General features: G+C 40.5%; 1 protein-coding gene across 1 annotated transcript; it reads right to left on the bottom strand.

Annotated features, from left to right (window-relative positions):
* Window positions 1-38: 38 nt before the first annotated feature.
* On the bottom strand, window positions 39-17,649 carry LOC105388457 (phosphoinositide 3-kinase adapter protein 1). Its single transcript, XM_038119175.2, has 15 exons — window positions 17,512-17,649; window positions 15,790-16,117; window positions 15,422-15,666; window positions 7,828-7,945; window positions 7,242-7,468; window positions 6,054-6,220; window positions 5,281-5,425; window positions 4,793-4,944; window positions 3,835-3,967; window positions 3,391-3,581; window positions 2,402-3,248; window positions 2,252-2,317; window positions 2,073-2,170; window positions 1,623-1,771; window positions 39-1,277 (listed from the first exon to the last, which is right to left on the bottom strand). Exons 1-15 carry the CDS (start codon window positions 17,546-17,548, stop codon window positions 1,091-1,093), a joined length of 3,090 nt encoding a protein of 1,029 aa, XP_037975103.2. The 5' UTR covers window positions 17,549-17,649; the 3' UTR covers window positions 39-1,090.
* Window positions 17,650-19,321: the final 1,672 nt, after the last annotated feature.

Here is a 19,321-nt window from a genome sequence, read left to right as displayed (position 1 = left end):
ACAATACACTAGCTCTAGAAGATAATAAAATAAATAGGTAGGTAATTTACTTTATTTAATTATTTTTATTAAGAAATATAGTATAAATGCTTTTTACTACTAGATAAGTACAGGATTTAACAGTTCACCTACCAATAAATGATAAACCGTTATCATGAATACATAGACTAAAATCGCATCTAGATGATTACCCCAAAAAAAAATGGTATGATTAACTGTTAATACCTATATAAATTTGTATCTACTATTTATACATTACAAAAATAATCTATTACAGTTGGTATATCTACTACAATCTCAGATCTTGTACTGTTTGTTTATAATATTATGTAAATGCAAAATATATTAATGTATAGAGTATTTAAAATGTTATAGTTACGTAGGTACTTAGGTAATTCAATACATTTATCTATTCTATACTATACACAAAACATGCATTATAAATATTAAAATTCAATCATCAGCAATGTTTCATGGCTGTAAACGTATCGGTTATACATTTTGCACAAAATGAGTACCTCTTTGATCAAACAGAGAATACAAATTCATAAATCATGGTAAAATTTATTATATTTAATTATTGTTTCAGTAGTTAAATACAAATAATAAATAAATAAGGAAATGTTATTGTCACTAAATGTTCTACTATTTACAAAAATCGCCTATTTACATCAGTTCATTAAACGTGTTAAACTCAGTCTTCTATTTATATTGAAGCGCAAAGATCTAATATTCCATTTGTTTCGTATAGCGTTTTAAAAATGTCGTCTTAATTTTTACAAATTGCTGGACGTATCATTGACTATTTCTAAAAGTCAGAGATAAGTATTTTTGGTGCAACTAGCCATTGTATTTTATTCGCATAACGCCCGCAGTCAAAGACGTAATCATATTAAAATGGCGGACCGGCTCATGCTATCTCGCCCTTTTTCTCTCAATTGGGAATTCTCTTCTCCATAAGTAGGAGCGACTGTCACCATTTTAATTTTGTTATTTATATGCTCGAGTCAGATACGGACATAATACCGTCTGTCTCTTTTACTCTTGCCGTCTTATGTAACATAGTATCGACTCTTATTTAACTTACACTCTACGTATGTGTAGCAGATATGTTCATATACATGTGAGCGCCGTCCCTGTCGTCGCAGCGACTGGGTAAGCGGTCTCTGTTGGTGAAGTTCAGTAGCAGATGCGTTCCGTTGCGTGCGTCTGCGCAGTCGAGCCGCTCGCGCGACGCTGAGGTTTCACGCTCGACGATCGTTGCCATGTGCTGCCCTCTGGTGGGGAAATGGTAGCTTTGAGTATTGGGTGAGGGTTTGTGACGAAAAAGCTGAGATGTAAATACTGGAACGAAGTTACTTCTAAAGGTTCCTAGAGATAAGTAGGTATATTAGTCAAATGCGAAACTATGAGTGAGGGAGAGAAAAAATACTATGAAACCTTCATTCCAAACAGCACTCATTATTCTAAGGCGTGTTTTTTTGGGTAACTGCTTCACCATTTACAAAGTTTGTTGGTCTCATGACTACTTCCTTTTTGGCACTAATTTCGAAAATCTATTATTATGGCTATGGCATAGATCCATACTTTTTTGGATAAGTACATGTCTCAAGTGACATTACCTGTTGATCTGATCATGCCGTGGGTGTCCGAAGGTGGTGAGTTGCGGGCCTCCGTTGAGCGGGCGCGGCGGCGGCGGGATCAGGTAGTCGTCCAACTTGTGGTCGATGTCAGAAGTTGCAGAGTGCATGGTGAGTGTGCTGGATGATATCTGGGGAGAGAGGGACTGTTTAGAGGTTGGTAAGAGGAAATATAGCAAGATGAGCGATATCTCGGATGATAACTGGCTGCATATCCAAATACCGACTGATAGCGGCAAAAGCTTGAGTGTCAGCGATTCATAACTAGACTAGCGTTTGCCATAGTGGTGGTCAATCAATGAGACTTGTATGCTCTCTCGTATTGCTTATGTCTCTGCCTGCCCAGGTGCACTGACGTACCACGCACCGAGTAAGAAAACTTAAATCAAACCGAGCTTCAAATAACTTTGTTATAGGTATATAGGTACTTACAATAGATCTAGCCTTGTCATCCATCTCTGATTGCACACTGTTGGTCTCCCCGACACTGCCGCCACTCACTGTGCTGAGACGACCTGATGATGAAGAACCTAAGAACAAAGATTTGTCCATTAGACCATTCACTGAGAGGGAAGTATACAATGTTGTAGAGTAGATTGTATAATACTTACTCTCGCTCAAACTGCTGTTTGGTCTTGTGCTTCCGTTGCGCTTTTCTATTGATCCATTTTCAGAGTCTGAAATTTATTACAAAAGTTAAAACCGATTTATGAAAGTTAATAATTCTATATTTTTAGTCATAAAACTATTTTAAAACTTACGCTTGCTCTTGTTCTTAGAGAACATTTTCTTGACTCTCTCGAACGGAGTCGGTCTCTTCATGTGGTCCTTTATCTTCTGTTGTATCTTGTCGTATTCAACTCGCATCTTGTTCAGTTGCTCCTGTTTCTCCTTCAGGGACTGCTGAGTTTCGTTTCTATTCTTCCATTCCATCACCAACTTTTCCACTTCAGAAATTGTGAACACATTGTTTTTGAAATCGTTAATGATTTCCGCTAACTCCTCCTGTCCAGTCAGAGGACAGCTTTCCTTTCCGGACTTAATACTAGCACTGCTCCTTATGTCTTTGGTATTGAGGTTTATTTGGCAAATATCACTGGTGGGTGTGTCGATGGTGAATGATTTGGATTCTTCGGTGGGTGAGTAGAGGAATATGTTGTCTGAGTGTTGCGCGGTGAGGCGTGAGCTGTTGACGTAGAAGTTGTTGCATTTGAACTTAGGGCTCTCAACTTTAATGTTGGATGGCTGGACCAGGTAGTCGTGTTCAATGGCTTGTTGCACTCTATCGACTGCTTCTGTGTGCGCTGCGAAGTCATTTTGGTAAAGCTGCTCTGATACTTTCGGCAGTTTTAGCGACGGTCGCTTCTTTTCGTATTCCTTCTTTAAGTTTTCTTCCAAGTTCTGTGTGCAGACTTCACTGAATGGGTCGGTTATTTCTTTGTTCTCTTCTTTGGCCGGGTCGTTGGTGTAGTTCGGGAAGTCGACTGTGTCTTCGGACTCGACTATTCTCAGTTCCTCCTCCATTTTGTTCTCTTTGTTGTTGTCGTCCTCGTTGTTCTCTGTCATGTTTTTCAAATAGTAGTACATGTTGGAGAATTCGTTCATTTGCTGCAAGAAAAAGACACATACTTATTAAAATGAGACCCAGTCTTGCTTTTGGGTAGTGAACAGAAAACCTCGAAAAGAATCTCATGGCAAAACTTCAAATGGTCCGAACTTTCCATATCAATGTATTCCTAAAACCACTTACCAGATGTGAAGCGAGCACATCAGCCAGTTTATCATGCCGCTGCTCTCTCGCCAGCTCGGCCGGCGTGAGGTGCCGAACGTTCCTGAGCGCACAGGCGGCGCCCCCGCCCGGGCACTCCAGTAGCTGCCAGCACAGGCGCTCGAGCCCGAACCGGGCCGCCCAGTGCAGGAGGGTCGGGTATTCTTCGCCACCTGGAGGGAATTTGGGTCTTGAGTGAATGGAACTCCAACCAGCTAGACAGGTAGCCAGCATAGTTATTTGGTTTAGGAAGGCCGATGAGTCCGATGACAGGGTGTTAGATGCCGTATAATGATTATAATCATTAAGGCTGCCACAAAATAAACTAAAGAGACCTACCAGGAAGATGTTCAACAATACATAAGCGTAAGTAAGAAGATTGATTGAAGACACATACAGTAGAAAAGGTAACTAGGTTTAACTTACTCGAAACATCAGATTTAGGGTTGAACTGTTCAGGCGAAGCTAGCAAGTTGAAGTGCGGGGGAATGTTCTTCTGGAAAGCGTTGAGCATCCAGCTGTCCAGCTGCTCCTTACTGGTCGCTTTGAAGCCGAGCGTCTGGAAACCAACGGTTACTGTTAGCCAATCAGAAATGTTGATTGTTTAGTTTGAATATCGTGGGTGCCCCATTTCGTGACGAACCTCGTTTGTTGTTCTATCGTGACTAGGGCATGCAATACCGGAACAATTTTCAATACCGGTATTGAGTTCCGGTATTACAACTCAATACCGGGATCCCGGTATTAATACCGGTATTAGACTTCCTTGTAATAAATGGCATATACTGTGTTTAAAGGTCGTATACGTCAAAATAAAACAAGAAAATGCAATCATATTCGTATTTTGTTGTAGATTTTTACGAGAATTTAGTTTTAAAGTTTAAATTTTAGAATAAATTATTTTTTTACATCAGGTGTCGGTTTACGCATGGTCAACAGTAGATTTCTAGCAGCCGAAAACTGCATTAAACGGCTAGGAAAAAGTGCGCTTTCACAGTATATAGGAACACAAGGCTAACTAAATCTTAATCGCTTTATTTATAGCCTAAAAAAGTCCGATTCCGGTATTACTTCAATACCGGTATTAACTTTCAATACCGGTATTGAAAAAAGCGGGAATTTTGTCTGGGATCCCGGTATTACGGATACCGGTATTGCGGTATTGCATGCCCTAATCGTGACGTAACTTTTAATTAAGGATGAAACTAGGATGCATTGATTGCATTGTCCAAGAGTTACAGTTAGGTAATAGTAATCATGGGTGTAGCTTTTCAATCCCTAAATCCATAGAAAAGGGTGTAACTTCGATATCTTTGTGTGGTCTCGGAAACGAAAAAAAACGTTTTAAAGTGCAATTTTCTTTGGTGCTTTCTTTTGTCCTTACCTGACACATAAACTCGAGCGGATGATCAGAAGCCCTGAGCAGTTGGTCCAGCTCGCGCAGGCGGCTCTCGCACTTGATCTGCCTCCGTCCCAGCGGCTGCCCGTTCTTGCTGACTCGCACCCACACCAGCATCGACACCTCCAGGCATGACTCTGTGGTGGGAGGGGATGATTGAGAAATGGGGGGTGAGGTTTTGGATGAGCAAAGATAGATTGATAGAATATTCTTTAAGATTGTGGATTTATGCGGCTTAAGCTCTGAGGTGATTTTGTGCTATAGCTAGTAGAGTTACCTACACAATAACTTATTCTGATCTTGGAGGACTAGAATTTGCCAAAATGGACACTCGTTGTTTGCAAGTCGGCATCAAACTGTTGGCTGCTGTCACATGAGCGTTATCTTCACATAATTGCCTATTGCTTCCTATTCTAATGAACCTTTATCAGCTATCCAAAAATAGCTTAACAACGTAATTATCTATCTCTTACCAGGGATATCGAACTGAAGCGTGTATGGGTTCCGTTTCTTGAACGTGTTGATGTGGATGACCTCTCCCTTCTTATCGACCATTATCTTAATGCTGTCTTCTTCTCTAATAGGGTCGTTTAGCAGCGCTATCACCCGACTTTGGCCCTGTGGAAGGTTGATTGTTTTTGTTAAAAAGTCAAATTGTTATGTAAGAGTGATAATTGTTGTTGCAGCATCATTTTTCATTGCACTAGTAGTGCCACGAATGCGAATTAAAATTTATAGTTTGTGCTTTCATTGTTGCACAATTTACATTCATTAGTCTGTGTTAAACTTTTAGAGGCAATGTTCTAAAATAGATTCTAGTGGCTACGTGAGGGCAGTTTGTATCAATTAAGTAAGTTCCTGTTTACTGTTTGCTTTTATTAGCCATTTGTAAAGGCCGGAACGGAAGTGGGGAATTAATTTCTCTTATCGCTCTTGCAAAGACAGTTCTCGGTCGTATTTTCTATTCAAACAAAAGTATACAACAATACCTAAGTACTTACATTATTCTTACAGTATGTTTTTTTTTTGTTTTTAAATACCTATTACTTTCGGTTTTTTATGCCTTTAATCTATTATCACACCCTCACCATCTCATGAAGATAAAGCAAAGCAGTTTTGGTTCAAATACCTTTCAAAGTGACGACATAGGTTTTCATAAGCGGATCAATTATTGCCAATAGATGTCGTCTTATCCTATTTGACAGATGCTTCCAATCATCAAATAGTATACCTGCTAAGTACTTACAAGTTTGACCTTCTTCGGCACGATGGAAAAGCTGGTGCGGTCGGTGGCGGTGTCCCGACAGTCTTTGGTCCTCAGGATGCCCACGGCCGACGTCAGGAATGTGTCCACGAATGACGTGTCCTTCTCGCGGACCGACATCATCTGCCATTGGTCGATGCTCGGGTAGTCTGTCGGGATTGGTCAGTGGGTAAGTTTATTTGAATAGATGGATTTGTGGGTGAAAGATGGAAAAAAAAAAATTAAAAAAATTAAATCGTTTATTCATTTTCAAACAAGACATATACATTTATGCATAACACCCCAAACAATACAATTGTTTCTCGGGGTAGTACACTCTAATTAGCTAGCTATTTTTATAAACACTTAAAGTAGGTATAAATACAATTAAATTATATGAAACATGCAGCAAGTTATGTACTATAGTTTATGCAATCCCAATAAAAAACACAAGTTGAAGGTAACAATAATTGAGTCTTATTACATTTTAAACAGGTACTACACCAACATACACTAACATGGTGGACCAAATAAACGTTTAGGACGAGGCCGGTGTTAACATTTCTGGCCTCGGACTGAAATGACATAGGTACATAGAAGATATTAGAGAGAACGTTTTCAGACGAATAAAGGCAACAAAGAAAAGGTTACGCTGCACTGAAACTAATAAGTACAATCAGTTACTTGAATGTTTCTGCCACTTTAAAATGCATTGTCAGCGGTCATTAACAGATGTTAGGCAAATTAAACCAAAGAATTTTCTGTCGAAGTCCCCGTGTTCAGTCGGCAACGTCTCTTGCATACTAAACACGGAAAAGTAAGACAAATACTTGAGTGAAGAATATCAAGAAACACCGCTCCACTTGTTCGTCATTTCAATTCTGTTTGTGTACAACTCTTTAAAATACTTTGAGTTAAATGTCGATACAAAAATGCTTTGTGAAGTATACCTAGTAGCCTTGATTTTGAATTTGAATAACATGTGTATGTAGTACCATCGGGAAAATCCATTGTAGGCGAGGCGACTGGACAGACAACAGGCGAGTGGGTTTCAAGAAGCGTTTCTACGATTAAAGATAAAGAACATCGGTAAATTTTCCGATAGTACCTACCATAAATTCCTTAGGGAGCCTTAGAAAACCCACTCTACATCAGTGTATTGAATAGTGTAATAAATGCCAATGTCCTTACCAGCAGCATTGTCAGCAACCACATCGTTTTTCTCAACCCCAAGCAGCATCACCAGGACTTTGTCCACTTTGAACAGATTCTCCATGTTTGTCTCTCTCTTGAGGTCCGCCATCTTGGCTGTCAGCTTTGGACATATGATGACAATCTGCAGCTGCGCTTTGGCCAATTTGTTCAGCTTCTCTTGAGAATCCGGGCCCATCAGCTCTTCTACCGTCATTGGGGTTACTCTGGAAAGAAGTTGGTTTGTTAGGTTATTTCTTACTACTTAGTCTCTACTCTTAATATTGGTATCGACATCCGTTTAAATGAATTCCTCGTAAAAAGCTCCAATACGCCTTAAAAATTATTAACAAAATTCTGCCTTCAAAACATTTTTATACACTATACTAGACACTTAGGTACTTCTACTCTTTTGGCCCTTCATAAACATTAACTTCAATAAATAATAGAAAATCTTAGACCAGATGTTGAAACCAACACTATGTATACTTACTAAAAATAGTATCACAATCTCTTAGCTATCAAGATCTCTGTACCACCAAGCCCAGCTATCTTATTACTAGTTAATGGAAACTGAAGTATTTACCTGTAATGGTGCCTCGCCCTCTGGGACATGATCTTGTCGAAGCTGGCGACCAGGTAGTCGGACCACAGAGCGCTCTCCGGCGACCCCGAGCTCCACAGTATCGAGATGTCCTCCATTTCTGACGGCAAAATGGTATTTGTCACACACATGTCACCGTAATCAGGGTAATTAATTATGTAGCAATGGTTCGGATTTAAGTCTTTTGGACTGGGGATAGAGTTGGTTTTGGTTGGAATTGGTGGTTTTGTGATGCCGTGAAGCTTTCAGGAGGTTAATTATGATGTTTTGTTTCTTATAGATTTGTGAGATGATTGCGTAATTAATACCTAAATGTAGGGCTTTGTTATTTAGTTTGGTTAATTCATTTTTAGTAATTTCTTTCTCTCGTGATAGTCAATTTCTTTGTATGCTGTCACAAATTCAATGAAACATAAATCCTCAACTCAATACGAGCTTATCTTTATATCTGATACTTCATACTGTTGAAAGGAAGTGTTGTTTCGAGTGAGTATAATCCGATGTATGAAGGATGTCGTTTATTCGTATCGAACTGGGGTCGATGGCTGGACTCAACACATTTATTGTTATTATTATGATGTGCCAGTTGTTTTGTACCAACTGAGTTCTAGTGTAACTTATGTAACTTATTATGCCTGGCCTGGCCTAACAAAAAGGTATCTAGATGAAAGTACTACTACATAATGTTTTAGTGTTACAAAACTTACAAAGGTCCTGCCATGTTTTGGTATCTATAAGTTCGAGTTAACTTTACCGTAATTTAATTATATGTTAAAAATCCACAATAATTATGAAAATAAACCTATAAGTATGTTATTAATAAAAATATGAAATGCGCTATAATTAGAGCTTCTAGGTGGTAATGTTGCCGACGGTACCGGCGCGGGCGCATCCTGTCTCTGTCTGAACAGTCGCCACTTGAAATCAATTAATGTTAATGTTGTCCGCATCGATACATGATAATAATAAACGCAAGCCCTTTGAAAACAACCCGTACTTCACTACTTATTTATTATGTATATGCTTGGCTGTAGCTAAGTACTTAAAAGCTTCCTTTGTTTATAAAGTTACTTACGCTATTTTTGTAGAGATTTAGAAAATCATTGAATTAAGGAAGGTACCAACTTAACAATATTCATAAGCCTCCAAGTTTGCAAAAGCTTTTTTTACCGCGCCTCGCCTGTCCCATTAGAATTCATTTACTTTTCATTATCCGAGCTTTCAATTTCTTGGGTAAATATAAAATATCTAAATAGCTTGCCAATCCTAAAGATAACTTCATCTGTCTACGGAAAAATAAACAATAACAAAAAGTAGACATCCTCATTTTTATTACGTTCAGAATATCTAATGGCGCGCATTCGATGCCGTTGCGTTCGAAATTATGCTATGCACCATGCGCGCCCTACCGGAAACGTATCCAGAATTATACGTGCCGTGTCTACGGCTTAGGATCCCGCCAGAACTCATATCCGTTTCCTAAATAGTCAAACGAGTGTCTATCACGTGGTACGGAATAACTATGCGCGATTATTGCGATTGGGGCACCGTACGTGGTTGGGTGCAACGGTACTTTGCTGCACTGACGATGTATGGGCTTGTTTTGATTTAACACCCGATATGTAGGTACCTAACTGATATTTTGGTTGCTTATGGTGTGCAATGATTGATGTATGCATGCTTAGATTAGCAATTTAATAAAACTAGATTTTTATTTAAGAGTTAATTTCACATGGCTTCATACGGCTATAACATATTTTAATTTAAGATTTTAGTTGACATGGCATAAGTTATCGATGACTATCTAGTATTAAATAAACTTTATGTGTAAATAGAAAGGGAAACTAGCTCAATAACCCTACGAGCTAAAAGGAATACCTAACGACCTGTCGATAGTGAAACTCACTGTCCTCGTTATCCAGTCCTCAAAGCTCTGTAGGGCTTACAAAAGCTCTTTAATATTAATGGCGTGGTCTGTTAGTCGAGACGTAAATTGAAAACTATTTTTAACCCCCTCGAAACGGATATACAGTGCGGGTGCTTTTAAAAACATAAAGTAGAGCATAGGTGTTGCCCAAGCTCAGCCGTGGGCTCCCACAAGGCAGATGTTTTCTAACACTTTGATGTGTCCAAATAAAACATCCACGCACCGAAGTATAAACACACGGGATATTCCCTGTTTATGGGAATTGCTTCTTGTTACTCATTCTGGCCTAGTCTAGATTTGGTCTTCGGTTTATTTGTTTTAAGAGTTTAAATCTATAGCTGAGAAAGTTCGTCTACTTGCTGCTATATTTTCCGGTGAAGGTACACTATATCTTTAGAATTTATAAGGTAATATGCAATATAAATAAAATACATAATATTATATTTGACGTATAATTGATATAAGCTCCTTTGGCCGGTTTCAATATATATTATCATTATTGTCACACCTAGCAACTTACCTATCTATGGAATCGTTACCAAATACTAGTAGGTTAAACTTAAACGTATTTGCTGCCAAATATGATACCTTAGTAAGTAGATCCATAGATAAGTCAAGTAAATTCTGTTTAAATCGCCCAATTAGTAAGTAACGTTACAACCAAAACTCGGTGTATAAAGCAATGTTACAGCCTGTAAATAGGGCATCTCGTTTACTCAAATGTCAGGATGTAGCTTATTGACATTGTTAACTCAAGTTTTCGACGGATGCGGCGAGACTGTATCTATGTCTCTAGTTAGAAGCTGGTATAATAGTCAGAAGTGTGCCTACCTAATGGATTCATCGAATCGAACTCGCCTCAAATAGAAACGGATGAGCTTTGAAATATTCAGCGGGGGACGATCGATCTTTTCTCTAAAACATACCTTGTTAGAGCTTTAGTGAAAATCAAAGCAAATGTTGAATCATGTCTACCTATACAGATAATTTACGCATACATAAATTATGAATGTATATAGTTTTTAAAACATGATGATGATTGATGTAATATTCATTATTCATCCCTGAAACAAACCTCAATAATTTCAACATTTTCAGTCGTTATTTGCGGTGAGCATGTTGTTGAAAATAATAATTTAGGTAATTGATTTCATCCCAACCCAACATTTACATGTAAGTATTAAGTATGAAACTGGGTCGAGAGGGCGAACTCGGGTGACTCAAACATTTTTATGCTGTTCTCCGAACTGATTATGCCTACGTAATAATGTAACATCTTGAACCTAAATTATAAGGTTACAAATTTAATTGGAGAGACATTCTGTAAGTATGAAATTAATACTTCTGAGAGAAATAACTTATACTGAGTACATACTTAGTTCATTTTTAGGAAACTTTAATTTTGTTAAGACGATTGTCGGATATTGTATACAAACATATATCAAGAGAAGCCGGGACCTTCTCATAGCGATCAGCCTCTAACGACTACGCCATCTGTCCGTCGTTCTAGTAGGTGTAAGCATCTACAAAGAAAATAAATCGGATATGCGTGCTTTCACACAAAACCCCTACCCTTTGTCCCAATTGGCGCTACACACAAAAGGTTCAAGGTACTTAAGCTCAGCTAAAACCTATGCGGGGATAAAACCAACCTTTTTTGCCAATCCGCAATCTCTGATGTCAGACGTTTTAGCCAAAATACAATATTCAACGAATGGAAATGTAGGCCGGGTTTCACACGCTAAGGATTTCTTCTCGAGACACTACTTGAACTCTAGTGGGTACTTATATTTATTTAGTCTAGTACTCTAGTATCACGGTCAAATTTCAAAAGCTTCATTCATAATACTTTATGGCGCTCAGCCGGGAAAGCGCCCGCTTCTCCCACCAGATCCCACCATGAGTTTCCTGAAGATTTTTGAATTTAGGTACTATAAAGTATCGCAACTACAGCCTTGGAGGCAACCTGCATATCTAGATGTGTGAACACACCCACCCGCTGCAGCTGTGGACAATCGTGGTGGTTCATTTCATTCATTTCATTTCCAGGTGCAGGACGTTACACCCCCACAGAGAATACAAGGTTTTATGTGGACTTGCATATTACTATGGGCCACTTGCAGAAACATATGAAATCTAGATTTAGTGTCAAATCTCGATTTAAGAAATGTCAGTCCATATAAAATTTGATACTAAATCGAGATTTTAACACTAAATCTAGATTTAATATGTTGGTGCAAGTACCCCTCAGGTGTTTTAAATAAAACAAAAATAAATATAAACCAAAAACATACAAGTTCTAAACTTCGCTCTCAATATCATAACATGACAGTGGTCTCAATTAGCTCGCTACGTTTGACCGGTGGCGGACCCGCTCATGTGAAACTTGCCTGAAACTGGCTGAAACTGATTCACGATATCGAAATAAACATGCGCTTTTTACTGCATTCGTTCCCGCACATGCTAAATCATACGTCTTGACGTATTCGGTGGTTTATTTATCGCATTAATGAGCTGTTACTGCGTGTTCCCTACATGGGTGGCGTTTATTATCTGTACTTTATTGTATTTATAATGCATTATGTGTTGGTAAATAATGGATACAAAAAACTCTCTACCTCTATTTTTCCTTTGAATAACAAGCATACGGTTTCCGTATTTCGAGTACTCAAACAACTATTTATATTGATTCAATATTGCCGTAGATAGGTAGGTACAAAATTTGAAACATCATATGAGTAAGTAGGTACATAAACCATAACGACCAACAGCTTTGAATATGCAAACATTTCGCGGTAGCATCTTTGATGTGAACTTTTGACATGAATAGAATAGTGCTTACTGCCTCGATCTACACACTGGGTTCCGAGAAACTAAAATGTGTCGTATTAATTAATACGCTAATGGTTCGAGGCAGTTTGAGCTCATTAAATTAGCAGTCCTTGAATTTGTGTGTCGTAGTCCTGAAGGGTTTACTCCAGCTTAAGAAAAACTATTTGGATCGCTGGTGCCTACGACTCTATCTCATTGCTGTTGCATGACAGCTTCTGGTGATTTTGTTTTAAGAATAGTAGTCCCCCTTGCCTTGGAGACTCCACTAACATTAACAAAGAGACTCATAACTATTATACATAGGTAGTCACATCGGAGACAAGATAAGAGTACAAAGGGCCCAGCACGTTACTATCATAATAGGACGTTAACTTAGAATCTTTATTGACTATTACTTTTATACATTTTTTTACTGCTTGCCAGCTCATAGATTTTTATTTCCACATAGTATGTAGCTATGCTTTTCTTAACATTTGAGTTGAGTTCATGCTTTAGAAATTGTAGTTACCTAGATGAGATTAATAAGTAGATAAGGTGTCATAAAATCTCGAAAAACTTAAGTATTAGATACGCCTACTAGGTTACCTAAACTTTTTAAGTAATTACTTAGTATCTGCTTTTGTATTAGAAGGTATTTATTATTCAGAATAGCATTGCACATCTTATTGTTAGTACTTATACCATCTTCGGCTATTTCAAAACCAGTTGAAATTCAAAGGAAACAACACAAACATTCCCTTTCACGCCTCTAGCGTGTTGAAAAAACATAACTTCTCTCGCTACGGATGACATAAAGTTGATGTAGCTGTCACAGTGGCACGGTAGCTGTGAGAGCGGAGGATCACTCTATCTTTTCAAAAAACCAACGAATGAGAGCTTTTATGCAATGGGAACATTTGATACAACGAGATAGAGTCGTGCACGCGCAGCGGCGCTCTGAAACCTAGTTTTTCGTATGCTAGAGTGTCATTTTCGAGGGCTTTGTGCATCCTTCGAGACTCCACAAGTTCACGCATTGTGAGTCCGGGCACACGCACATTAAGTCACTTCGATGCATGTAAATGTGGGCATGTTTATTCAGCGGAGATCTGGCGGCTCGTCGTGCATAGCTAATGGCGGGCGACAGGCGCTAACAACCAATTTGGACATGTTTGTGGCACATGACGTGGCGTGACGCTGGACTGACGCTGCGGAGCCGGTTATGGCACGAGAAGACCATGTTCGTGGATGAAATATTCTGGGGTAACGGGTGGGGTTGACTCGTAAGTAAATGCAAGAGGCAGATCAATAGGAATAATTAAGGGGAGCTTTCAGTTATGAAAATCCCATTCAAAGAAAATGTTTCATCTTGCATTGCAAAAGCTTAAGAACATGTGTCTATATTTTTTGCCGTTGTTATTCAATACTAACACAGAGTGCTTAAGAAGAATAACACATAAGTGTTTTCGAAAAAAAAGCTAACATCCGGCTTCAACTTTGAGGAAAAAAACTTACTCATATCCCCCATTGTTTTGATTCACCAAAAAAACTGTCCTTGCAAATGCACTTAGCAGTCAGCCAGCATAGTCAATATATCACTGAGAGTTCACTTCGTTGGCAGCTTATGTAAGAAAACTTTAATAAAAGCTCACACGAGTATAAAATAAATGATTTATTAGCGTTCGCGAATCACGCGCATGCGGTGCGCGCGCCGGGAGCGGATTGTGCGCGGGGCGGCCGCGCGCGCGCGCCGCATACAAACTGCACCAGCGACACCTAATCAAACACATTTGGGCCCTTGTCTAAATATTCTCCCGGCGTTATCGAGCGCCCAAACTCGGCCGTAAACACCCCATTGTGTTCCGCAGATAGCCCGCGCGGGAAGGACAACGGTTCTGCAGATAAGCGGACCACCATAAGCGGGAGATGTGCGCATGGCCATCTAATATCTCTATGAATCCGATTGTTGCAGCCGTCAAAACATGATAATTAAAGTTGTTTCGCGCCGCTCATTAGTTCAGCGGATGCTCCGGATTGTAAAAGAAAAAAGTTTATCAAAGCTCGCCGCAGTTTTGTAGGGCTGTCGAGAATGCAGTGGTTATCTTGAGGTCGAAGGGCGCCCCGAGTGCAACGATCGATACGAGTGGAGGGTTCCTAGTGAGCGTCTATTGTTTACTGCTGCCATATCAATATCGACGTTCGTCTTGAGTTATTACCGAGATTGCGTAACCATAATTTGATGTTATGGCCCTTTGTCATCGAATCTGAATAAATTAAGAGATACCTACGGCAGACACACACGAGTACCGAGATACGAAGGTTTGTTTTGACCAGAAACAATTTGAGTTACTTACCTTTTGAAGTCATATCTTCGGTAAACTTCGGACATCACAAACTTCACTAGAGACCAATATAGTACGAGTTTGAGCGATTTCTCAGAATTATGGTCAGAAGTTATCAGGGCTGCGGCTGGTTTCCCAACTATTAAGTAGCTAGTTCGTACAACTTAGTTGTACAATAGTTTATATTACATGCCTATCCACAATATTATAATATATTATATATATTATATTTATACACAATATTATAATTATAATTACTCTACGGTTATGTGTTCGAAAACTTTACTTATATGCCACACTCTTTGAGGCAAAACAATTCACCTCATCTTATTCCAATGCCATAATAGTTATGGTTGGACACACAAATAGACGAGACGCTAGAAAAACAAGTCTAGACAAATGGGCAATTTCGTATTCAAATAGTCTTTCTTATGCGTGATTAACTTCCCATACCGCGTGGCACGTACTTATCATGCATGGGAGCCTAGTCTCTTACCTTTGAACGGGAAGTTCCTGGGTCGTCGTTTGCGGACCTCTTCATCTGAGGCTTGTGGCTTGGGGGGCGGCATGGTGGGCACCTCGCTGGGCACCACGGTGACCTCGCCCAGGCCGCCGGGCCCGGTCGCCAGGTAGCCGCTGACCGAGTGCCGCCGGCGACCTTGCAGTGGAATGGTGTAGAAGACCTCCTCGCGCTCTTGCAAGCCGTTCGGCGTGACTACTGTCGAGCTGATTTTGCCTTTCCTGGGTAAGTTTAAAGTTTATTTTTAGATAGTATACTGATAATTATGTTTTATTGTTATTGGTAAATACAAAACAGTAGGTAAAATTCTAGGTTGATCATTGAATGACGAGTAAGATACTTACTTGATCCTGGGAGCGGTGGACGTGTGCCTCATGTCTCCGGGCGCCCTGTCCCCTGGTCTCGGCTGCCCGCGCAGGAACCCCTCGGCCTGCTCGGGCTCGCGCGCCGACAGCGACCGCAGCAGCGCGCGGAACTCGCGGCGGCGCGGGCTCTCGGGCTCCTTGCGCCGCGCCGCGCCCAGCGACCGCACGCCCTCCCCCCCGCGCCCTGCCCGCGCGCCCTCCGCCCACACGCGCCCTGGCGCCGACCGCGAGCACACCTCGGCCGGGGCGCGGCTGTCCGGCACATCTTGCGACTCCTTGTCCGTGAGCGCGAAGTATGATGGATTATCTGCAATAATAATAAATGAGTTAAAGAACGGTTGAGGTCAAAAGGGTAGCATAAAGAAGGATGCATTACCGACGCTCATCGCGGGAAGCGGCGGCCCGCGCCCGCGCAGCGCCAAGACTGCCGCTCGGGAATTATTCAATAATGCCAATGGAGTAACGGGCTCCAATCGCCCAGCGCCCGCTACCGACAACCTAGTTTCACCGCTGACCGGAAAATGCGAATTGAAAGCAATCCTTCGGAGTTACGGCGACAGGACGTTTGTTAAACAATGGGGAAAATTTGAGCGTGCTTCCCACGCTTTTTTCGTAGTACGAGATTGTTTTTGTAAAAATGTTAGCTTGATAATAGACCCGCATGTTATGAATGGAAGCTCATTCTAGGCGAGAGGTCCCATCCTCGGGGAACATGTGGCGTCAGTGCAGCCAATTAGACCACAATGGAGGCTCGTAGGGGGCGGCAGGGGGCGAACACATTTATTTTTTGTTATAAATCCCGAGTCTGACGGATTCCGCAGGGATGTTCATCCTTGACACAATGTATAAGTACGAGTAGTATATGCAGGGACTGTGGGATATTATTAAGATTAAGACGGATCATGCGGTCGAATACTATAAGTACTTACACAAGAATAACTACGTACTTTTTGTTCCTAATTGATTGATTCGACTTGTTGTTCAATAAACTTTTGGATTGGTTGATGAAGAGAAATAATACCTTATGTTAAGAGAGTTATGAGTTGAGAACCAACCATATTGAGTCGATCAAGTAAAAATAAGATGAAGTAGGTAAGTATACATCTTAATGGTATTGTTATGATAATATGGTATTAGGTATTATAATTAAATGTACTTAATGCCAATGAATGCGTAGCTAGATATTGTCAGATCTAAAGCTACTAATGAGCGTAGTAAGTATATTTTATCTGTTCTGATAATTATATACCAACTTAGTAACTAATACCGACCCACTTACACAATGTAATACTTGTTGGCAACACAACATTAGGAGAAACAGTAAACAGATGATTTAGATTGGGAAGTGACTCAAATTCTTAGAAACGAATAATGCTTATTCATAACTTTTTATAAATGTGCGAGTACAAAAACCATTAAATAATATTATGTTTCAGAATTTAATTATTTAACGTATATATGAAGAATGGACACACTCATGCTAGATTTAAACTGTCCTTGTTATGATAATGCTTAGAATGAAATCATGTAATAAAAAAAGATTCTCGTTGAAAGACAAACATAATATAAAAACACATAAGGCACATTCGTAGGGCGCTGTAAACACTGGGCGGGCGGCGACCGCTGAAACTACGCGAAAACAAACAAACAAACACACAGCGACACATCAGCTTCAAAACAAATGCATAACACAAAACTCACTGGTGGCACGTAAACAGTAGTCAAACTGCGGACCCATTTTAACGAAACAAAACTTTTAAAAATTATATTTGATAACTGATAAAGCGCACAAGTTCAGCGGACGCGACGCATCTCGAGCGCGGCCTGGCTGCGTCTGCGCTGCGCCGGCGCAGGTGGGCGCCCCACGTGCGGAGGAAGCGCAGCACGCGCCCGCAGGAAGCACCCCCCTCCCCCCCTCCCGCCCCCCCGCACCAGGATATTCGTAAAAACACACCCGGGATTTATTAAAGGGAGCCTGTTTAATTTGGGAGACGTGCGTGCGCGCCGCAGTAGCTAGGCGCTAATGTTTGTAAATAAATCCCCGCTTTGTTGACATTCGCTTCATTCATTCCGCCGTTCGTATTTGGATGCGTTTTCCGCTACCGGGATCGGTTGCGGGAGTTCATTTATTTTCAGTTGCGCTGAAAAACTGCGAAGTCAAACATCCGATCGACGTAGCTTTGAAATGTGAAGCTGAAAGGCGAGCCGGGCGCGGCGGGGCATGGCAACCAAATTACTTTTTCAATCTCGGCGCAGGCACAGGCCCCTCGACACACGAGAGCTGTGACCCGCCTGGTGGAGCAAAAAAAATCGGACCAGATGTGGAGCCCCCGCCGCCGCCGCCGCCGGCTGTTTACTTGCAGATGCAGTAAAACAATGATGACTTTTGTGTCCGCTCGGAACAGAGTACACGACACACAATGCTCGCTCGTCAATTACTTTGTAAGCTCATTCGAGCTTCAGTACGAATACCACTGGATGTAAATGAGAAAAGCGTCTACTTGTAAAAATGTATGGAAAAGAAACGGCGCAAATTAATGTTTATTTATTCGAGTCACTCGTGAAACGAAGATATCTGGCCTAAATCTTTGTTAGCGGCCGTTCGCTTTCACAATATAATTAATTATAGGAATTGGAAATCTCTTTCCTTTTATTTCTGTCTTGAGGCGAAAAAAAATCTACAGGGTGTTACAAAAGTAATAGAAAAAATTATGGTCACGCAGGTGGTCATTCTGAACATCTTTTATTATGCCGTTACACATTATATATTACCAGGCCTAACTCTACATAAATAACATTAACCTCCCGCAAAACATGCAATTCAATCTCCTATATGGCTCAAAGCCGGTCACTGTAGCGAATACACAGAGAATCCACTCTTGGATACAGTCAGTCTACTAGTACAGTCAACAAAAGAGATCATTATGTATATATCCACCCTCAGCCCAAACAGTTTGATCCTAAAAGTCAGATATTATTATGAAATATGAGTAAAAGAAAGTATCACCGATCCAAACAAATACAGTTTATTTATTAAGTAAGGGGCCGTCCATTAATCACGTGAGGTCGTTTTTCTCATTTTTTTACCCCCCCCTCCCCCCTGGTGATATTTGGTGAGGTTTGGGACCAACCCCCCCTCCCCCCCCCTGGATCACGTGTATTTTTTTGGAAGTCTATATAAAGGCAATTTTTGACTAGAAAAAATATAGGTCATACTACAAATCGTTAAATTTTTTGCGCCGTCCAAAATATCGTTTCAGAAATAACTATTTTTTGACAAAAAATTAATACACGTGATGTCTAATGAGAACCCCCCCTCCCCCCTCGTGATGTTTCGTGAGGTTTTCAGTACCCCCTCCCCCCCCCTTTGAGCCTCACGTGATTAATGGACGGTCCCTAAGTAAGTATTATATTCGTGAGTAGATATTTATATGAAAGTGTTTTTGTAAGGGGTGGACAGTCATCTCTTTTGCTGCCCGTAAATAGTGGGCATCCGCGGAATGTCCGCGGT

Source organism: Plutella xylostella, chromosome 12, assembly GCF_932276165.1.
Source record: "Plutella xylostella chromosome 12, ilPluXylo3.1, whole genome shotgun sequence".
NCBI lineage: Eukaryota > Metazoa > Arthropoda > Insecta > Lepidoptera > Plutellidae > Plutella > Plutella xylostella.
The sequence above is the reverse complement of the archived record's forward strand: the minus strand, read 5'-3'. Positions and strand labels throughout refer to the sequence as shown.